Raw genomic sequence first — 20355 nt, forward strand, 5'->3', positions numbered from 1 at the left:
TAGGACCTGCTTGATAATTAACAGTCTTGAAAAATAGTTTTTAAAAACAATTTTTAAAAATTGTTATATAATGTTTTGTAGAATAAAGTCTATTTAAAAATTTAAAATATTTTTAATATATTTTAAATAAGTTTTAAAAATAATTTATATGTTTAGTGTTTTATTTTTAATCATTCTACATATTTGTTTAATTATTTTTAAAAACAACCCTCAAAAGCAAGTAAAAACAACAGAATATAATTAAAAGATATTATTTGAAAACACCATATTTTCTATTTTCTGTTTTTAATTATCGAGCGTATTTCCCTCCTTTATTTTAAAACACAAAAAACTATTATTTAAAACAACCACCGAACAAGCCCCTAACTTTCCTTCTTTTATGTTTTTTATATCTCATATACTCATTTTACATGTCATTCAAATATTAAAATAACATCCTTAATATTTTATTTTTCCACTTTCGAGACATCAAATATTCCCTAAATAACTTTACAAATACCATAGGTCAAATTTTTGTTCTAAGAATAATGCTACATACAAAAATATAAAAAAAAATATTTATGTTAGAAGCATCTGTTACTGATTATGTTTTACTTTTAAAATGATATCAAAATTTGTATTTAGAATATGGAATGGTATCTGGTACGACCTTTCACAAAATCAAATTTTAATATAAAGTATTTTCCACTTCCCAGAGCATAACGTAATTATGAAGTTTGGAATTTTGGAGTGAAAGGCTCACAGTCACATGTTGGGCATGGAAACCCTCGCCCGATACCATTAGAAGAAGAAGGTGCAATGTCAGATTCACATGCCACATTGAAAGCCTCCATCCACCAAAAATATACTAATAAAATAACAGGCCATGCCTGCCTATCTGTAAGACATAGTCATCAAATAATATATCATTGCAAATACAAGGACAGTGGCAGTAGCGTTTTCTCCTTGACAAAATCAAGTAAAATTGAGTACTCCCCAATAGTCTTAACATCCACGTGGTTCCTTAACAGCTGCGGGAAGAACAGCCAAAAACCGGTGGCGGCCACGAACACAACCGTCAACGGTCTGGTGACCGCCGGGGGCAACTGCCACCGTCCTGCTGCAGCCTTCTTGGCCGCCACCTCCGCGGCGGTGCACACCCCTTGTAGCACGAAGAACCACGTGACTTCCCACGTGGGAGTCACTCGCGTGAGGTAGTAGTAAATTACCTCGTGCATGAGGCCCGAGACTGTAAAGGCCGCGAGCATTGCCAGGAGATGTGAGCACCTGGGCCCAAGTCTACTCGCCGTAAAACCACGGATGGGAAAGTATATGGTGGGGCGCAGGATACTGCTTACCATGAGGTTCCACCTACGCCCCCAGAAATCCTGTAGAGAAGTTGCGAGGTAGGGTTCATTGAACTGTGGCTCGAGCTCCAGGCCGATGGCTCGAGCCGGGGCTGCAGCCAGGGCCAGGATAAGTTCAGCGGCGAGGTACACGTGGCAACAGTAGAGAGCTAAGATGACGTTTGGATGCAAAAATTGTCTGTACTTGTAGACCTTCAACAATGCAGCTAAAGCCAACGCTTTGATGAGAAAGGCGACTTTCTGGCCGGTTTTGGAATATGGACTTGTAATTTTGTAGGAATTGGGATATGGGTTTTGGCTGATTTTGATAGGGAGGGAGGCAGTGCAGATAAAGTGGAGGAGGGGCTGTGGTGGTGAAAGGGGGCCACGGCCGAAGGAGAAGAGGAGAAGTTTGAAGTTGGCGAGCCAAACAAGCAAGAAGGCGGTGAGGCCGCAGAGGTGGAAGGCGGAGAGGTGGAGAGGGAGGGTGGTGAAGAGGAAGATGATGGGGAGGAGAGAGAGGAGTCTGAAGAGGCCTTTGGGGATGGAGGCTGAGATGAAGTAGCAGTAGCAGAAAGATGCTATGGCTAAGATCCATACATAGCCGAAGCTTTTCATCTCACTGTTCTCCATCTTTGAGCCTTTCTTCGAAAGCGCAGATCGTTCAGCGATTTGAATTATCACAGCTCACAAGGCATTCGAGCTTCTTCTTTTTTTTTTCTTTTTTTTTTGCTTTTTTCTAATAAATTTATTCTATATTTTCCTCCCCTTAATCATTCACCAAAGTCATTTAAGATCAATGGTCACAGATCGAAAAGGAAAATTCATGTAATGGACAAGTCAAGTTAGGTGGGCTTATTTATTAAAATAAATATTTTATTAGAAAAATTAGATAAATATCCAGAATTGAAAAAATAATTTACCAGTATTGAAAGAATGGTTGTTGTATTTTTATTTATAATAAATTATAAAACTAGCATCTCTTCTATAAAAATTTAAATTAATATAATAATAATAAATTTATTATAAGTGAATAAATATAAATGGGAAAAGTGGGTTTTATTCACTAATTTTAAAAAATATAAAAAAAAACTTCAATTTTATAAATTAATTTTATATTCATTTATTTAAAAATATTTTAAAATATATACATTTTTTCACAAGCCAAATATATTTTTCTCCTAAAATGATCTTTTACTTATCAGGTTAATAATAGCAATCGACAATTTCTTTTACTATGAGAACCTATTAAAATAAGAAATTTTAAAAATTAAAAATATAATTAAAATTTTAAAGTTAAAAATATAAAAATAAAACATTAACTTTTAGCTAAATGACACTAGTAAAAAATATAGATATCAAAAAAGAGTTCGAAATACAATAAAAATTAATATTTTATTTTTTAAAGTTTTTTGATCTTAATTATATTTAATTTTTTATTTTTATTTTTTTTGTTTTAATTGTATTTAACTTTTAAAATTTCTATTTTATTAAAGGAAAGATGAATGTATTTATATAATACATTGTATAAAATCATTATTAATTAAAAAATTAAAAAATTAATATTTATGACTTGAGCATCTTAATGAATTTTTTTCAAAATGATTTATATATAATATTATATAAGAAAAAATTTGTAATATATTGATTTATAAAATACTTTTATCAAATTAAAATAATAAATTAATTTTTTGTTAATTTTATTTAATATTATCAAGTAAAATGATATTTAAAAAAGGTGTATATGTTTTAAAATATTTTTAAATAAATAAGAATAAAACTGATTTATAAAAAATTTTATTTTATATTTTATATTTTTTCAAATTAGTGAATCAAAATCCCTCGGATATAAATCATATTTAAAAAAGAATCACGTTCTTCAAAGTAATTAATGGGCACTGGAACCTAAACGCCAAATATGTGTGGAGGCCATAATTAGAATTTGGCTTTCCACTGCCTCGTCATTCCCAAGATTCACTTTCACATGATGAGGAAAAAAAAATTCATTAAATCTATTTATTACAAAAATAATGCGAGTTGGGCGGCCACATGACATTGAAAAATGCGACAAAAAGGAAAGTTGACCAACGTATCATATGGCAAAAACAAAGGAAAACAAAGGCATGTGAAAGAAAAGTTGGCCCAGAGATGATTATTATCTGCATAAGAGAAAAGCAGAAGGGTCAGGGATGAGCCATGAAAGGTGGTGGAAGTGTTAAGAATTTCTGCTTCACAAAATCAACCAAAATTGAGTACTCCCTTATGGCCCTCTCATCTATGTGATTTCTCAACAGTTGTGGGAAGAACAGCCAGGCAGCCGTCACACACACAAATCCAATCGTCAGCGGCCCGGAAACTGCCCGATGCAGCCGCCACCTACCACCCAATGCCTTCTTCACCACTACCTCGGAGACGGTACACAAGCCTTGAAGAACAAAGAAGCCGGTGACCTCCCACGTGGGGCTCACACGCGTTATATAGTAGTACAATGACTCATGCATGAGACCCGACACCAAAAATGCCGCAAGCACTCCTGGCACCGGGGCCCACTTCTTCCCTAAAATACGCGTACAAATACTTCTCACTGGGTCGTATACAGTCGGCCGTAGAATGTTGGTGACCGAGAGGTTCCACCTACGACCCCAGAAGTCTTGCAGAGAGGTGGTCAGATAGGGTTCATTGAATTGTGGCTCCAGCTCAAAGCCTGGTATGGCACGGGCTGGGATTGCGGCCATGGCTTGAACAATTTCTAAGGCCAGGTACATGTGGCAGCAGTAGAGGAATAAGACCACGTTTGGATGCAGATGGCGTTTATAGTTGTAGATCCTAATCAGGATAGCAAAAAGCAATGCTTTTATAGCCAATAGAAGTGGCCTAGGCAATTTCATCACAATTTCTGATAAGGGGTCCGTGCTGTTTTCAGACACTGAATGTGATTTTGGAGATGGGACAGTCTTGATCTTAATAGGAAGACAAGCAATAGAAATGAAGCGGAGGACAGATTTTGGGGGGTGTGATGGGAATGATAAAGGGCCATGGCCGAAGGAGAAGAGGATAAACTTGAAGTTGGCAAGCCAAGCAAGGTAAAAGGCTGTGGTCCCAACAAGATGGGCGGAGGAGAGGTTCAAGGGGAGGATGATGAAGAGGTAAAACATGGGAAGAAGAAAGAGGAGCCTGAAAAGACCTACCGGGAGGCGGACTACAAAGAAATAACAATAACAGATAGAGCTGATAGCTGAGATCCATACCTTGATCAAGCTTTTTATCTCACCATCCATGTCTCTGCCGCCCGTCTCTTCTTTGATGGCTTTATGTTGCATAAAACACAATCCACCTGTAAGAAGTCACTCACGCAAGTATTTTATGTAATAGACTCGGTTAAGACAGTAGAGAGGCCCTAGAAAAATGATCATGAAGGGGACCCTCCAGAAAATTTTAAACCCCCCAACACTTCTCTCTCACACAAATTAAAATGATGCCTAAACTTATAGATAAGAAGCATTTTTAAATTCTATAACTTAAGGATAGTGTCATAGTACTACTATGCACAGCTACATATAACAGGAATCCAAAGCTCTAACCAGCATCAAACAGTAGAGCATACCTTTCAACATCCTACAACATTAATGGTCAAAAAACGGAATCATTAAAAGAAATATGGTGGCCTATCTACTCATTGAGCCAACCAGATGAGTTTTGCTTTGAAAATGGGTGATGAAGGCCCGGAGCAAAGCCCATTGAATCAGCTTGGAATCCAGGTCGGGGGGGTGCAAGAGGATCATAGATGTTATTTCTAATTGGCATGGGCCGTTCATATCCAAAAGAATTCATCCTTGTGTGGTTTAATTCATCGAGTTGAGGCGCATATCGCTGCATTGCTGATGTGTTCATCCTACTGTAAGATGACTCCGCTCCTGAACCTGGATGCCCATAAGTAGATGGAAATGAACCCATTTGGCCAAACCGGGGATCCTGACCAGCTAAATAGTTGCTCCTCTGAGACATACCAATGGGATCATGTAGCCCATAAGATTGAACTTGTGATCGTATATCTGCATTCCTTCCATACTCATCTCTGTCTCGGATGCTATGCCTATAACCAAGGTTGTCAATGCTGCCTCTCATGTAACTGGTAAATGGTTCCTCTGAGTTCCTAATTCCATAATCAAGGCCAGGACTAACACCAGTTGACCATCTGTGGATCGTACTAGAAAAAGGTTCTTCACTGTCCAGCCTGTACCTCCTTGCCATGTCCTCTGGAATGCTAGCATGAGACCCACCATATCCTGTTCTCTGTAAACTTGAGTCAGGAACACCAGGCTGGAAATGTGGATAAACTTCCTCGCCAACCTCCACAGGTGAGGACTTCTTGAGGGCTTCAGGTTGGTGAATGTCCACTGTGGACCTGGCATCACTTGCACGAGGTGAGGAAGTGCAAGAAGTTCCCTTGCACATCTCACTCACAGGTGTCATTATCTGTTTGTCATCTGATATATTCTCTGTTCTTTTTTCATGCTTCCCTTTACCATGCCTCTGTTTTGAGTTCTCATTGAGAAGCTTCTTCCCATGGTCTTCTCTGTCAACACCACTGTGAGGAGAACTTTCTACACGACCTGCAGTCACAATTTCTCTTCTTTCTTCGTGTTCAAGTTCATGATTTTCCACTGAATGCTCATCCAGCATCATGGAGACATGACCAGAATGAGTCTGATCCGCCATTGGATGATCAAGGACTGGCTCTTCATTCTGAATTTTTTCCAAATGTGACACTCTGCGTCGCCTGGAAACATGGCCACACTTTTGAGCAATGGCCCTGTGTTTAGTAGTCCAATCTTGCCGGCTCCAAAGGTAGAGTAATGGTGGGTTCACATTCCATTGCTCAATTTGTTTGTCATTTACATCAACAGATCCAGGCAAATAAAACGACTGAAAGAGAAGAATACACCAGCATCAACCACCAAAACATATTTGTATTTTGATGAATATAGTTCAACTTCAGCTATAAAGAAATTGTGAACTTAGTATACCTTGCCTGAGAGTTCATTATCATCCTCCCAAATCAGATCATATGGTGGTCTCTTTTTATCTAGCCTGGTGAAGGTAGAACACATCAGAAAGGGAGGGAGGAAAAGAGAGGGATTCAGGAATAATTGAAAGCCACTACCTTTCCGTTTCTGGGGGAACAATAAGAATAAGGAGTTTTGGTTTAAACTGAAGAGCTTTATTAATAAACATGTTTGCCAGAGACGCTTTAACTCCAAAGGGAGGATTTAGCCCCATGATCTACAAGAAGCAGCAAGAACAAAGAAATGTTGAAGCAATTGCCAATAGGGTAGAGAAATCCAAACACCATACTCTTTATAATGAATACAAGCTTTTATTTCTCACCAATTGTGACCCTGTAGGTAATTCCTTCTGTTTAACACTCATCCAATCCCTCTTCTCAAAGTTAAAATCATTCTGCACAGAAGTACAGAAAGAGATAAATATAAATAATACACAGACACATACAGATGAGGTGGCACCCAACTAGACTAACATAAGCAAGTAATGAATTTAATAATCACTGTAACAAAACTCCATTTTAGAGTTACATATATGCAAGCAATGAATTTACAATTACAACAATAAAGCTCACTGCAACAACTTAGCACCAAAAAACTTAACACATGATAATGGAATAGACCAGGGAAAAAGACAAACACCAACTGCCCTTTTGTCTACATTTCATCCCTTAAAGTTCAAATTAGGGAATAATCAAAGATGAATTAAATATCACATTCTTTGAGACATGGGTCACTGGACCATACTGGAGAGGATGTCACTTCCGAGGAACAAAATCTTTTATGTAAAAACATCAAGGTTGCAGGTTTACTACAAACAGAATGTAACACTTGACTATTAGATCAGCTATTCTCAATTCAACCCCACTAATCAAAGAACATTCAAGTTTTTAACATGTTCAACTTTTAGCTGCTCAATTTTCCTAAACCCTTACTTGATGCAGGTCAAGATCATTAAAAAGACTAAGCTTTTATATAACAAAAGCAATTGTTGAATGTCCAGATCTTGGAGAGTTTCAAGTCAAGTGCCAAAACAATATCCATGGCTAGATGCAACACTATGTCCATGTCTGCAGGTCATAGTAAATAAAAGAAAAATAGGATGGAGCACATCATAGAAAAATTGGGTGAAACTCATGTAATCAGAGCAATGATCTAAGAACTAAAAGCAAAGATCACCTTGGGTTGAATAACATCATAATTTTTGTATGAGCACTTCTTCCCCATCTCCTCAAGCTTTTGTTTCATCAGGCAACTGAAATCATTAGCACCGCAGCAAAAGTCGACTATCTGTTTAAGAGAAAATTCATAATCCAGTACCCACATTGAGAAATCATAATAGAGGTAGGGCTCTAAAGAGGCTCAAACCATTCGAATTCAGCTTGAGATTGGCTCATCCTTAGCTTGTTCAAATGCAACCCAAAAGGGGGGGAAAAAGAAAAAAAAGCCAATCTCAAATAATAATTAAGCCAGTTTAATTAGCTGAACTCAAGTGTTAACAAGCTCAGTTCAAAAAGGTCATGAGTAACTCGCATAATGTTCATACATTTATATTTTATTCAATTAATTTGGTATATGTTTTTAACATTTTTTTTTGCAAATTAATATAATATTTAACAAAATAGTACTATTTGTTAGAGCATACTATATACATTGTGGACATAAACCTTACAAGTTTCTTTTAGGAAAATCAGTTGTCTAACATGGTATTAGAGCCTCATTTGACCTGTCATGCATCTGAACCTTATTGCATGTTTATTTCCTCAATTTATTAAAGCCCAAAAAGAGGCCACCTTGGCTATGTTTGGGAACTGTTCTAAAGAATAGTTTTTTGTTTTTGAGAACAAAAAATAGGAAAACATGTTTGGTTGTCAATTGTTACTATAACAAGTTTCTGAGAATAGTTCTAAAAACAGAGTGTCTTTTGAGAACATATTTAAGTTTTTTTTTATAGATAGAGAACATATTTAAGTTTTCTAGAGGCTGTTTTAAAAATAATTGTATATATACAAAGAATGACTGAAAATAAAAGTTATTTTTAAAAAATATTTGGAAACATAGAAAATACGTAAAGAACATTCCAAGTTCCCAACCAAACTTTTATTTTGGGAGAATAGTTATTTTTAAAATTGCTGTTAAAAACTGTTTTCAAAAACGTTCCCAAACAAGTCCTTTATTTCCCCAATTTATTAAGTCCGTGTGTATAAATAAGCCTAAATAAGACTACACATGAGGGAGGGTATTAGAGCACACAATATACATTGTGGACCCAAATCTAACAAGCTTAAGTTTTTAGTTAAATTGGTTGTCTAACAATATACATACATACATTTATATATATATAGTAAAATCTCAATAAATAAATGTTTAATAAACTAATAAAATTTTGTGGCCCCAACTCGATTTAGTGTACTAAATTAAGAACTTCATTAAATGCATAAGATAATAATTTTTTTAGAAATTCTTAAGGGCCCAAGGAAATATAAATTAATAATTAATGAAAAACATATAAAAATAGCAAACAAAAATTCATAATACAATATTAAGTAACCTTTTTCAACTTCCATTGTCTCAATTCAACTCTCTCTCAAAATATGGATCTAAACTTGTCTGTCTTTTCTTCATACCTAAACCGAACTCAACCTCATCCTTAATTTTTTGCAATGCATGTACTACCTAGTATTTTAGTAGTCTCTTAGGCTTCTATGTATTAAATTTTGACTACATTTTAGTGTTTTTAATTTATAAGTCATACATGTATAAGTGTTGTAATAAAAACATAATGCTCGCTCTGTATTAATAAATATCTATGTATCAACAAATTAATAAATTATTTTTTATTAATAAATCAATAACCCCATTAAGATAATAATTTTTCTCAGTCCCCAGATTATTATTCTATAGAGATTTTACCATATATATGAGTGTGTAAAAATCATATTCTTAATTTAAATATTTAACAAATTTATAATGTGTAAATATTATTAATTACATCAACCATACAAAAGAAAGCATGATAATAAATCAAATATATTTTTCAATAAGCAAGCAAAGAAATATATTACAAGCGTCTAGCAAAAGGGCACACTGAAACACATAGAACGTATACAAGGGCACCAAAAGGCCAGATAATAAATAAAACACGATGATGCTTTAGTAGTAGAGATTTTCCATTTTTTTTAATTAAGGAATCAAATGCTCAAATCATTTTTTAGCCTTCAAAAAGGGCTAATTTTCTAGTTTTAAACTTTTACTTGAGTTTGAACTTTAACTCATCTTTCAATGAGCCAAGTTGAGCTAAACTCAAGCTTACTTAAAAAAAATGTAAGCTTGAGCAAAGTGCCTCAAACTTCTGCCAAGCTCAAGCCAAGCCCAATAACCAAAACAAATGAAATGCAAATCATGTAAGGAGTAAAAGTACTTACTGTGTCACCATTTTTTACATAATAATGGAGCTTCTCAACAATCTGCACATTGGAAATCATTCTTTTAGGATCACCAAATTTGGATGTAAGTGGAAATTTGTACTCAATTTTTATATAAGGTAGAAAGTCCAAATCCAATAATGGGGGAAGAAGAAAATGTAATGAGAACATAATATAACTAGAGGAAGATTCTCTATTCAAATATGAGCTCTTGTTGAATCAAAGTCACTAGTCAAAGATCAAAGTACCAAAATGCTCACAGAAGCAACCTTGAAAGTTAAGAACACAAGTATTATCAGAAGTCTCCAGTTCTAACCATTAGAAACTATTAATTTGAGAATTGAAAATTATACTTATCTCACACAAAATTGAACTAATTCTTTTCGAAACTGATCAGATTATACTACAGTTCCATAGAAAAAGACAACTCCAATGGGCCCGAATTCCCAACCTCTAACATGAGGTTACTTGGGAGCCTCCAGTTACAAACTGAGCCACAACTCAGTGGCAACCAGCAAATTACAAATACCTAACAACTTTTTCAAACAAAAGTTCGAATGGAATGTTTAGTGAAGGAGGAAAAAAAATAAGAAATTGAAATAGCTTACATCATTTCTGATCAAAAAAAAAAAAAAAATAGCTGTCATCGTTAGATTTCACTTCAATTTTTTTACCAGAACAATAGCATTACTAATTAGTTCTTAAGCTAAGCTTTTAAACTTGCAAAGCGCATAAATGGAGAGTTTTTAGATGCAGCAAATCTTAATCTGGATGTTATTATTTGAATGACCAATGCCCACGAGCATTTGAAACATTATATGACAGAATAAGAGGTTGTGCTGGCTGCTGATAGCTCCTCCACACTAACTCCATAGGCTACAATGACAAATAGCATACCGCCACATCAAATGATAGCCAGGGAGCCTCCATCATCGCATGGGGAAGGAACATTCTAATAAGGTAGTATTGGACACAAATGTACTTAAGAAGAACCCTTTTTGCTTCATATCAGAAAAGTGAAAGTGATAAACGATTGTTGCTTTCACCTGACATGGTTTTCCATCACTGCGGTTGATAAAATAACCTGAGGAAGGTTACTGTAATTTTAGGAACACAAGTGTAGGTAGCTCTGTGTATCAAAACCTGAGCAGATAAGTATAATTCACCCTCCATTGAGTGGAGGTGAGGTAGGACAATGTGAAGCAATACACTGCATTTGCTAACTGCATATCCTAACTACCAAGTCCTCTGTGTAGAAAAATCACTTTTGAGAAAATAAACAAGTGCCTTGGGTGATGCATGAAATTCCAACAAGATACAGTGTTGATTGGGCATAAAAATGAGTTGAACTAACAATATGTATTTTAAAGGAAGAAGATTACAGGAAAAATGAAATCACTATAAATTAAATATATTAATCAAAAATTTTGTTTTTCTCACTACAGATGTTAGGATAAAAATAGTATAAGAAAATGCAGAAAATGATAAAGCTAGTCAACAAGTGGAAGCTTCCATGACCATAAAGACACACTGTTTACCTCTTTAAGCTTGTCCACTTTTGTGAAGTGGCGACCAAAAGAAGTATACCGCATGCCATGGAGAAAAGGTGCAAGATAAACTTTAAGCTTGTTCTGCAGAAATACGAATAACAAGCTCATGACACAAGATTACAAAGTTGTTTTCACATATCAAATATCATAAGTCAAGAAAATAGATGCAAATCACCATGGGCATTGCAACCCAAATGGTATTGAGGGGCTTCCAAGAGACCTCATATTACAAGGTCATGAGTTAAGTCTGTCTTGTTAGTTTAGAGTTTACTCCCAAGAAAATAACCATCTCCAAAATACTTGAGAGTTAAAACAATAAAAAGGAAAAGGAAGCAACAGACATAACAACAGGAGCTACATGGAAATGAAAGCAAAAAACTGTGACACATGAACTTGTTGTATATAGACCCAAAAAAAGAAAGTGGATGCAAAAACATTTCTTTTCCTTAGTCAAGTAACCTCAACAACCAAATTACAGAGCCAACCTAGGTTTCTGAAAATGACATGCCCAACTTCAACTTAAGAAGCCAATTCTTACCTCTTTTTCTTTTTCTGCTCTCCTCTTCTTTCTTTTTTTCCATTTTTTTTTTTCTTTTTCTCTGATTTTGTTGCTTGCAACTTTTAATTATCATTTAGGCTCTAATCATTGAATAAGCTAAAATGATTATTCCATCCTTTTTCTTAGACACACAGAAGGGAACATCTCACAAGCCCTACACATGAACAGTAGATTCAAGCCCTACACATGAATTGAAGGGTATGTTTAGCAATGCACAAACACCACTGGATGAACCCCATGTAGAAAGAGACCTAAGGCAATTATCATCAGCAATGCCTAAACTAGTGTTTTAATGGCACCTGGTCCTTGAGTAATGAGAAGTCCACTAGCTTTAAGTTGGCCAGTCAAAATTCCACCTAATTCCTGTCCTTAATTAAAATCATAGCATCATAAAAAAAAAAAATTCCTTTAAAACACTTTTTATAAGCATATAGAATTTGACAAGAAAGCTAGAAGGGATGAGATGAGCCACCATGCACATGCAAGTGCACAAAGATGTGGGCTACGTCAACAATCATCATGCAAGATACACAAAAATGTGCACTACATCAACTTTTATCACTGACTCAAAATCATGAAAAGGATGAAAAATCCAAAGCAGTTCTTTTTTTGCTGTTTAGGGAGAAAAATGTGCTTTACATCGACTATTATACAATGCTTTCAAAACGGAAGAATCACTGAACTGGAGAAGTCACTTGGTCACAGTTTATTGGTCAGACCAATGGTTCAACTGCAGTTGAACCGCAATGTCAACATGACATCATAAATATATAATTACAACATTTAAATGTTAAGAAAATCTATCTAAAAATGAAATAAAATTTTATTATTTAACTCTACTTCAACAATCATATATTTCGTTATTCTACCATTGTTATATTATTTTTACATTTATCATCTTACAAAGCAATAAGAGTATTTTAATTTTCAAAAGGTGTATATTGGTCTTGACCATGTATATATCAAACAGTAATGTTGGCACAATGGTCATTGAGGAAAAAAAAATTTTGTAGGAGCAATTGGAAATGAAAATCCATATATCAAGCCCAACCTCCTGCATGCATTCCATAAAAATGAAAAGGAGCCAGATTTGGATGGAAAACCAGGCTGAGTCAGCCAGTTCAACACTAATTTCAACCAAGTCAGGCTGAAAAGGTAAAATGAACCTAAAGGACCACAGGCTGATGGTTGGACCGACTAGTTTGGTTCGGTTTTTAAAACATTGATTTTATACACTAAAGATGGTAAATATCCTTATTTTCCAATTATAGCATCGTCAAAGGAAAAAAATTCTCCTAGATTCAAAAAAAATCCTATCGAGGTGACAGGTGGAGTGGAAGCCCAATATTACTAAGCTCTTGTACCAAAGGCAAAGAACAGCATGCTGAAATGGGATAATAAATAAATTTTAAATACAGCTAGTAACAAAAAATAGGATCCAGAGCTGGCAACCACCTTCCACTTAACTATCTGGTTCAAAACCTCTGGCTCACAAACAGCTTTTGCATCTTCAATACTGCCCCCTCCTTCTAGCTTCTTTAAAGCTGCTCGAAGAGCCTGCAATAAAAGATAAAGTAAAAGCATCAACAGTAAATTCTTTTTCAGTAAAATGACACCATGGTTCAAAGCTTTGATTTACACTTCAAAACTATCAAGACATACCTCAATAGAGCCCTCCACCTTTCCCTGTGTAATAGTCCTGTCAACTGTATTTTTTGACGAGTATGCATGGGTAGATGGCACTTTGTGCTTTTTCATGACATCTTCCAAAGTTATTAAAGACTTTGACTCCTTAATTATGGCCAATATTCTGCATTACAGGATGTCACTTCCAGAATATGAGATGATTCGAAATATGTACCAAAAAAATTCCACTCCCAACCGAATGCAATTAGTATAAATCTGATGAAATTTTAGAAAATAATGATGCAATTATCTAGTAATGCAAAGAGAAGTGTATAACCTATTCTCTGAATCCCGATCTAATGAAGGCAATGAACTGCTCGTTTTCTTTGTGACAACCTTTTGTTCCAGTTCACTATTAGGTGTATCCTCCTTCCTAGGCTCAGACCTATTCTTGATTAGGGCATATAACTGTTCTCCCAAGGATGTCTTGTTTTCATCAGCCATGGATGACTTATCCACTTTCTTTGAAATGGATTTTACATTGTCATCCAAAGATTTTTTGGAGAAACCAGTTACTTTGAGTCTCTTTGAAGGATCTGGTCCAGATGATCTTTTCTCACTTTTTTTGGTAGAATCACCATCTTTCACAGTAGAAGACAACTTCTCAACCTGTTTCGTTGCCTTGACAGCCATTCTTTCACGTGGGGAGTCTTCTGAGACCAGACTTCTCTTCTTTGACACAACCTTGTCCAAGTCCTTTCTGCTTGAGAACAACTCCGATCTTCGTTTTTCCATTTTTTCTTCATCATTAGGGAATTTTATGTGATCTCTTATAGGGGTCCCAAGTAGTTCATCAATCTCATGTTTTCTGGTCAAAGTAATTGATGATAAATGTCACGAGTTGCTACAGAAAATATAGAGAAGAAAAAAAGCTTATCACATTAAATGCTCACAAGCAATATATCAAAATACGGTTGGGCAATAGGCCATCCCAAGCCCTCTGTATGATTCCTTCTTCATCCAAGTCTTCAAAAGAAATTTTCCTGATAAAAATAACTTGAGCATCAACCATCCATACATTACCCATACACTACTAATTAAGTAAAAAAATCATAATATTTTGTAACAATATTGAAAGATAAAATATGAATCATAGAAACAATCAGGCAGTACCTAGGCAGGCATTTCCTATGATATGACTTGGGACAACGTCTACATATAGCAAACTGCAACTCCAGATCCTTTTTATCTTCTCCTTGTTTACAGACATGGCATCTATGAATAGGGCAAGCAAATAATTCCCCTGCATAAATATTTTTCTGAAGCTCTTCTGCTGCAGCTTCATCCTCCCGGTGAAGCAGTTTTGCAACGCATTGTGGATGATAAAATCGTCCACAGGTTGCATTAGCACAGAGAAAGACCTAAAAAGCAATTGGTGAAGAAAATATGAGCCACTGAAGTTAAGATCCACATAGATAGTACATTCATGGAGAAAAACTGGAAGAAACAATCCTTGGGAATCTTTGAAATGGCAAACTAATTCCCAATCAGTTAACCTATATTCTAACCGCAGTAATCAATTACGACTACAATAATCTGATACAAGAGACAAACGGGTCAATTCCGATGCAACTATGTGAAGAAAATAAAAAACTTGTGATAGCAAACATAATAGGACATCAGATGTGTTAAAAATTAATGCTGAGGATTTATGGAAGTGGTAATCTTTTAACTGAAATACCAAGTAATGACTAGCGTCTGAGGGGGCAAAGGGTGTGTTCAAAGTTTGGAACACACCAAAAGAAAGGCAAAAAAATTATTTGAAGCTTTTATAGCTAAGTTATCCCAACAATACTTTGTAAATCTGACAGAATCACAGGGAGCTACAAAAACCTCAGCTGTCAATGTTCTAATTAAGTCATCAAACAGAAAAATAATATAAAATCAACAAACCAAAATTCCATCCATTCAATGTTTTATAGCAGCTTTATACCTCAGCGCCTGAAGATTTGTCAGAAGAGCCAAGCTTCCCACAAGAGAAACACTGGTGCTGCTTGTATTTACAGTTTTTACAATAAAAATTCTGCATGGCCTGCCATGTAAAATAAAATGAAAGTATGAAAAAAGAAACAAGAAGAAAAACTCAAAATCAAAAAATGGCCCAGGAGCACATATCCACGTGCACACCAGAAAGTAATAATAATAAATATGAAAAAAATAGCATACTTCTACTTGAGCCACAGACATTCCAAGTGTAGCACAGAGTGATTCCTCTCCAGCTTCTTTAGTTGCATGAAATGACCTCATACATCTCCCTTCACAGCTGCATCATAAACAATAACATAGATTTTAAAATGTACTTATCAAAATGATGCTCAGTTAATCAAATACAAAACCATGATAAGATCTGTCTAAAGCTAGGTAATAGTTTAAAAGACATAAAAGCGGTGCATCATATTACTTGGAGGGAGAAAGATTAGACAAATATATAAAAGTAGCAAGCAAACAACCTTCTTGGAAGATTAAAGCTGCCATGTAGAACTAAGGAATTTCATGACAAATCTTTTGAAAATTAGACAATATTTTCCACAAGGACACACAAAAACAAATGGATCTAATGGTTTTAGTGCATCAGAATATAAGAATCTAATCATTATGTCCCCAGTCAAACAACCCTTATACTTCCAAACAAACTAATGAGAGTGTACATTTTGTTTATATATTTCATTTTTACATGAAATTTGTTTTCTCCATCAAGGGAGTATGTTAGGGCATTGTATAGCATTCAATTTTAGTCTGCAGATATAACAGAGCTACATCTGCTGCATGATGATGACAAAAAACAAGAATCACTCAACTCTTTTATAATAGTTTATACCAAAAAGTAAAAATATAAAAATAAAATAAAAATGAGCCTGACAATGTCAGCACATGTTGTCACTATGCATCAATAGTTATAACAATAACAATAACAATAAAAGAAACAGCAAACTCAACCAGACTAGAAACAACCATAATGACGATGATGAATTAAACCTTAAATTACCAGGGAATCTTCCAAGGACACTTAAATTTTATGCAATACAAGATGAGGTCATGGAGATGTAATAGAAGTTCTCAAGTACAAAAGGAACATCTTATCAAAAAATGTAAGTACAACTGTAATAAATAAATAATGCATACCACAAAAGATCACCACCATTATCACACATCGAACACACAGAATCAAACAGGTCCTCCTCTTCATCAGAACCAACTTCTCCGGTTTCACTTATTCCATCTTCATCCATATAATCAACTATAAACCCAGGCTTTGATGTAGTTGGAACATCCTGCTAAACCAACAAGTGCACTCGCTCAATAAAGAAAAACTTGCACAAAAAGGAATAATCAAGTTAAAGATCAAAGTTTTAAGAGGACAAGTGGGCAAAAACAGAAAAGCACGAGAGTCAAACCTCAAAAGATTTCCTCTTCCTGGGCTTCTCCTCAAGAAATGTGAGCAAAAACTGATCAACAAATAAATTGTCAAGATCACAAAGTGCAAAAGAAAATATAAATTCTTGATACACTAATTCCTAGATACGATCTTGAACAAAGAACAACCATATTTCAAATGAAACTCAACTTGCAGGTAACTGTTATTTACAACAAACACGAAGTAAACCAAGCAAAAACAACTACAAAATAATTGCACTTTAAAAACGAATTACTATTGTTTCTAAAATCAAACGTGCGGTGCACAAAAAGGTGCAAGGTGCAGCAAGAAGCACACATAATGAATGTTACATTGAATCAGACAAGTTGTATTCAAATAAATGCAAAACAGAATGCCCAAGGCTTTTATGTTATCTTTTCTTTTTAAAACTTGATGGATACATCCCCATGAGCGCTACGGTTTTATAATAGCCACTGTGGTAATGTTTTAAAGCTGTTCTCTGTTTGTAGTCATCAGAAGGTTCAGAAAAATGGCACCAAAAGATAAATTTTAAGGACTCATTATTGGCAACATCTCCTTCAACTATGATTGTAAAGATTCTTAAATTTTTAAACTCTTCTTGCACATCCAAATACTTGTTAAAACTCACCACTTCTGGTGCCTTGCCTCCCAAGGTAGGTGCCTTGTTGCATAGGCACGCCACAACTATTTTCTTTTTTTCAAGGTCATGGAATAGTGCAGTCAATTTGGCCCCTTTTCTTCTAAATTGAACATATTTGGTGATACATAAGAGTAAGACAGATGTTTGCATGTCCAAATATAAAAGTATTTTATAGAATTTCACATGCACACTAGGTCGTGCCTCACTTCACTCAAGTGTTTGCCTTGGGTTGTCCTAAGGCCCCAAGAGATCTTTGCACCTTGTTCCTTAGGGAACTATGCACCTGTCAAAGACCTTGATCTTCCAACTTAACCTTTTTCATAACAAAAAGTTTCAGAGAAAATCTTTTATTACAATTGCCAAATCCCAATAACAAGATGAGTCAAAACAAAATCTGGAACCGACTTTAATTATAACCAATGTATTTGCTTGTGCCAAGACAGATGAGATGTTTGCCAATGTTGAATCAGGTCAAAATAGATTGGGCACTAATAAACCTACCAGCACATATATAAATCTAGTAGTATCAAATTTACTAAAATGGCATGAAGAAAAAGTGACACCTCTGTGTCACTTTTTTATACTTGTAAATGGTTCTATGTAAAAGAAGCAATTAGACATCTAGTAAACAAGTGAAACACCATTTTTCAAGTCACAATTGTCACCCACTTTGTAGGTAAAATAGTGCCAATGAAAGAAAGACACAAAGATCAAAAAACATAATTAATCATCTAATGTTCACAATATGAACAATAATATCTTGTTGCAATGTTTTAAACAATAATAAAGAGCAAACCTTGGATTTTGCTAAGCCCTCATCCCTTTTAACAGCTTCACTGATTAAAGTGGTATGATCCACCAAATCATTCTCAGAAGGTCTGACATCGTACAAGCTGAAAGGTGCACAACAAATGTCAACAATTGCACCTACAAAAAATAAACTGAAAGATGAAAGGATTGAAAACCTAATATGATTACCTGAAAACTCTAGACAAGTGATCCCATAATGATTTCCCAGATGTTTCAGGATTTTTCTTCATAGAATGAAGACACCACACAGTTATCAAGATAGACCTGATAATATCCTCAAAGCTCTTCCTTGGCTTTTGAAGCTTGATCCAGTTATTTTCCTTGGAGAGCACTGATATTTCAGGATTCACATCGGAAAGATCAAACTTCCATGCAATGACCTGCTTATAAATCTTCTGTAGCCCATTGTCAGCATTACCATCCAAGAAAATAGGTTCCTTCTTGCTATCCAGGTTGTCACCCTTGCTCCATTGAATAGGCAGAACCGAAAATGAAATGGGTTCACCTTTGTCATCTACAAAATGGTAATTTGAGACAGACCCTGGCAGAGTCTCACCCTCATCATCTGAAGATGCCATTCTCTTTAATTCACAAGCTCACCTCACAGCCTAACAGAACACATGGACAGAGAATAAAAAAATATGAGAGTGAAGAGACAATGAATGCAATTCCATCTTTCAGCGTAAATCAAATTGGTCCAGATTCGCCTTAATGTCTTTTTGGTCAAAAGAAACCATGATATGAAAATCGGCAAATGGAAATAGAAAATTAAAACAACTTGATTTCATAAAATCCTAAGACACTTGATATGTCATTATTTTTGGAAGGCTGGTAGTTTTTCTTCCATTTGTTCAATATCATGGAATATAAGAAATTCATATTTTGAATCCTAAAAATTTTCAAATTTAGGGACCCAAAAAAACAGAAATCTTTGCTCCAACTTCAAACATATTCTACCTCAATTTTCACAGCAACTAAACAGAGGGTTATGGTTCTGGTACTTACAAGGCAGTCACAAATTACTTCACATTCCATGCAAAAAAATAATGTATATATAAGAAATTTAGATGCCACATTGACTTTCTAGGGTTTCAATGACCGAGAGTATCAGCGTAACAGCCAGTTTGATTGATGAGAAAGCACACCCAAAAATAAAAAGAAAACGTGATTCACAAATCCCAGTCTCCTCATTGCTATTCTGGACGAATATCCCATTTTTCCTTCCGTTTGGTTGTTGAGAAAACGCAGGAAAACAAACAAAAACAAATGAAATCTTCAAAATCCTCTTTTTAAAGCTATATTGATTTCCCATATACCAAAATTCTCCTCAGACGAAGCCAAACAATTGTAAAACGCTCGGTTGGGTGGAATTTAGATGTGATTAAAAAATAAAAATAAAAATTCCCTTATTCTCCTCTATTTTCTCGGCAACCCAGCAGAAGCACACATTGTTCTCTCTCAATATTCTCTCCTTTTCTCAGAAACCAAACAGCGACTCATCGCCGGAAAAGGGTTTACCTTATCAGAATACAAACAACCCAGCAGCAATCGCTTCCTCACCGCGCCCTAAGAAGAGAAAAAAAGGAAGCAGAATCTCCTCCCGCTTACCGCCCTTCTATTCTGTCACCAGAGTACAAGCAATTGAGTTTTGTCCAAACACTCCATTTTATATAAGTCGGTTTTATATATTTGGGAAACACTCCCTTTTCTTTTCTTTTTCTTTTTCTTTCTTTTTCTTTTTTATTTTGGGCCCATTTTTTATTTTTAGAAACTTTCCATAAAAAAATAAATCAATATTCTATAGTATTTAATAGTGTCCTAAAAGGTATGTGCGAATTTTGGAAAAGATCTTTTAGGGATTTGGGTGCATTGAATACTAAAATGTTATATATATTTTCTA

The 20355-nt window shown here is 35.1% G+C and overlaps 3 protein-coding genes across 9 annotated transcripts; all 3 read right to left on the bottom strand.

Moving 5' to 3' along the window:
* Positions 1-832: 832 nt before the first annotated feature.
* On the bottom strand, positions 833-2087 carry WS-1 (wax synthase). The gene has a single exon (XM_002276892.4). It carries the CDS (start codon positions 1956-1958, stop codon positions 906-908), a length of 1053 nt encoding a protein of 350 aa, XP_002276928.1. The 5' UTR covers positions 1959-2087; the 3' UTR covers positions 833-905.
* Positions 2088-3327: 1240 nt separating this feature from the next.
* Positions 3328-4705, bottom strand: LOC100265911 (probable long-chain-alcohol O-fatty-acyltransferase 5). The gene has a single exon (XM_002276866.4). The coding sequence runs from the start codon at positions 4643-4645 to the stop codon at positions 3509-3511; it is 1137 nt and encodes a 378-aa protein (XP_002276902.2). The 5' UTR covers positions 4646-4705; the 3' UTR covers positions 3328-3508.
* Positions 4706-4810: 105 nt separating this feature from the next.
* Positions 4811-20137, bottom strand: LOC100243584 (protein ENHANCED DOWNY MILDEW 2). 7 transcript variants are annotated; one of them, XM_010646211.3, is made up of 19 exons: positions 19974-20137; positions 18624-19063; positions 18442-18538; positions 17004-17054; positions 16732-16880; positions 15775-15871; positions 15542-15640; positions 14722-14969; positions 14502-14591; positions 13886-14416; positions 13585-13732; positions 13378-13479; positions 11352-11444; positions 9814-9855; positions 7568-7678; positions 6714-6785; positions 6490-6608; positions 6353-6416; positions 4811-6251 (listed from the first exon to the last, which is right to left on the bottom strand). In XM_010646211.3, the coding sequence occupies exons 2-19, from the start codon at positions 19031-19033 to the stop codon at positions 4995-4997; spliced, it is 3780 nt and encodes a 1259-aa protein (XP_010644513.1). In that variant the 5' UTR covers positions 19034-19063; positions 19974-20137; the 3' UTR covers positions 4811-4994. The 7 variants fall into 7 exon arrangements, with proteins under 7 accessions (XP_010644513.1, XP_002276879.2, XP_059591328.1 ...); XM_002276843.5 differs by having other exon boundaries at positions 16732-16883; positions 19974-20114; XM_059735345.1 differs by having other exon boundaries at positions 19601-19986.
* Between the last annotated feature and the right edge of the window lie 218 nt (positions 20138-20355).

The sequence above is a fragment of the Vitis vinifera genome, chromosome 19 (assembly GCF_030704535.1).
Source record: "Vitis vinifera cultivar Pinot Noir 40024 chromosome 19, ASM3070453v1".
NCBI classification, from domain to species: domain Eukaryota; kingdom Viridiplantae; phylum Streptophyta; class Magnoliopsida; order Vitales; family Vitaceae; genus Vitis; species Vitis vinifera.

What these genes read in the sequence shown, in the direction of transcription:
- WS-1 (XM_002276892.4), bottom strand. Translation starts at nt 1,958, where the DNA reads ATGGAGAACAGTGAGATGAAAAGCTTCGGCTATGTATGGATCTTAGCC.
- LOC100265911 (XM_002276866.4), bottom strand. Translation starts at nt 4,645, where the DNA reads ATGCAACATAAAGCCATCAAAGAAGAGACGGGCGGCAGAGACATGGAT.
- LOC100243584 (XM_002276843.5), bottom strand. Translation starts at nt 19,033, where the DNA reads ATGGCATCTTCAGATGATGAGGGTGAGACTCTGCCAGGGTCTGTCTCA. An exon ending in AATGGTGGTGATCTTTTGTG is followed by an intron (nt 15,872 to 16,731) that starts GTATGCATTATT and finishes TTTATGATGCAG; the next exon opens with CTGTGAAGGGAGATGTATGA. An exon ending in AGGTGGAGGGCTCTATTGAG is followed by an intron (nt 13,480 to 13,584) that starts GTATGTCTTGAT and finishes CTTTTATTGCAG; the next exon opens with GCTCTTCGAGCAGCTTTAAA.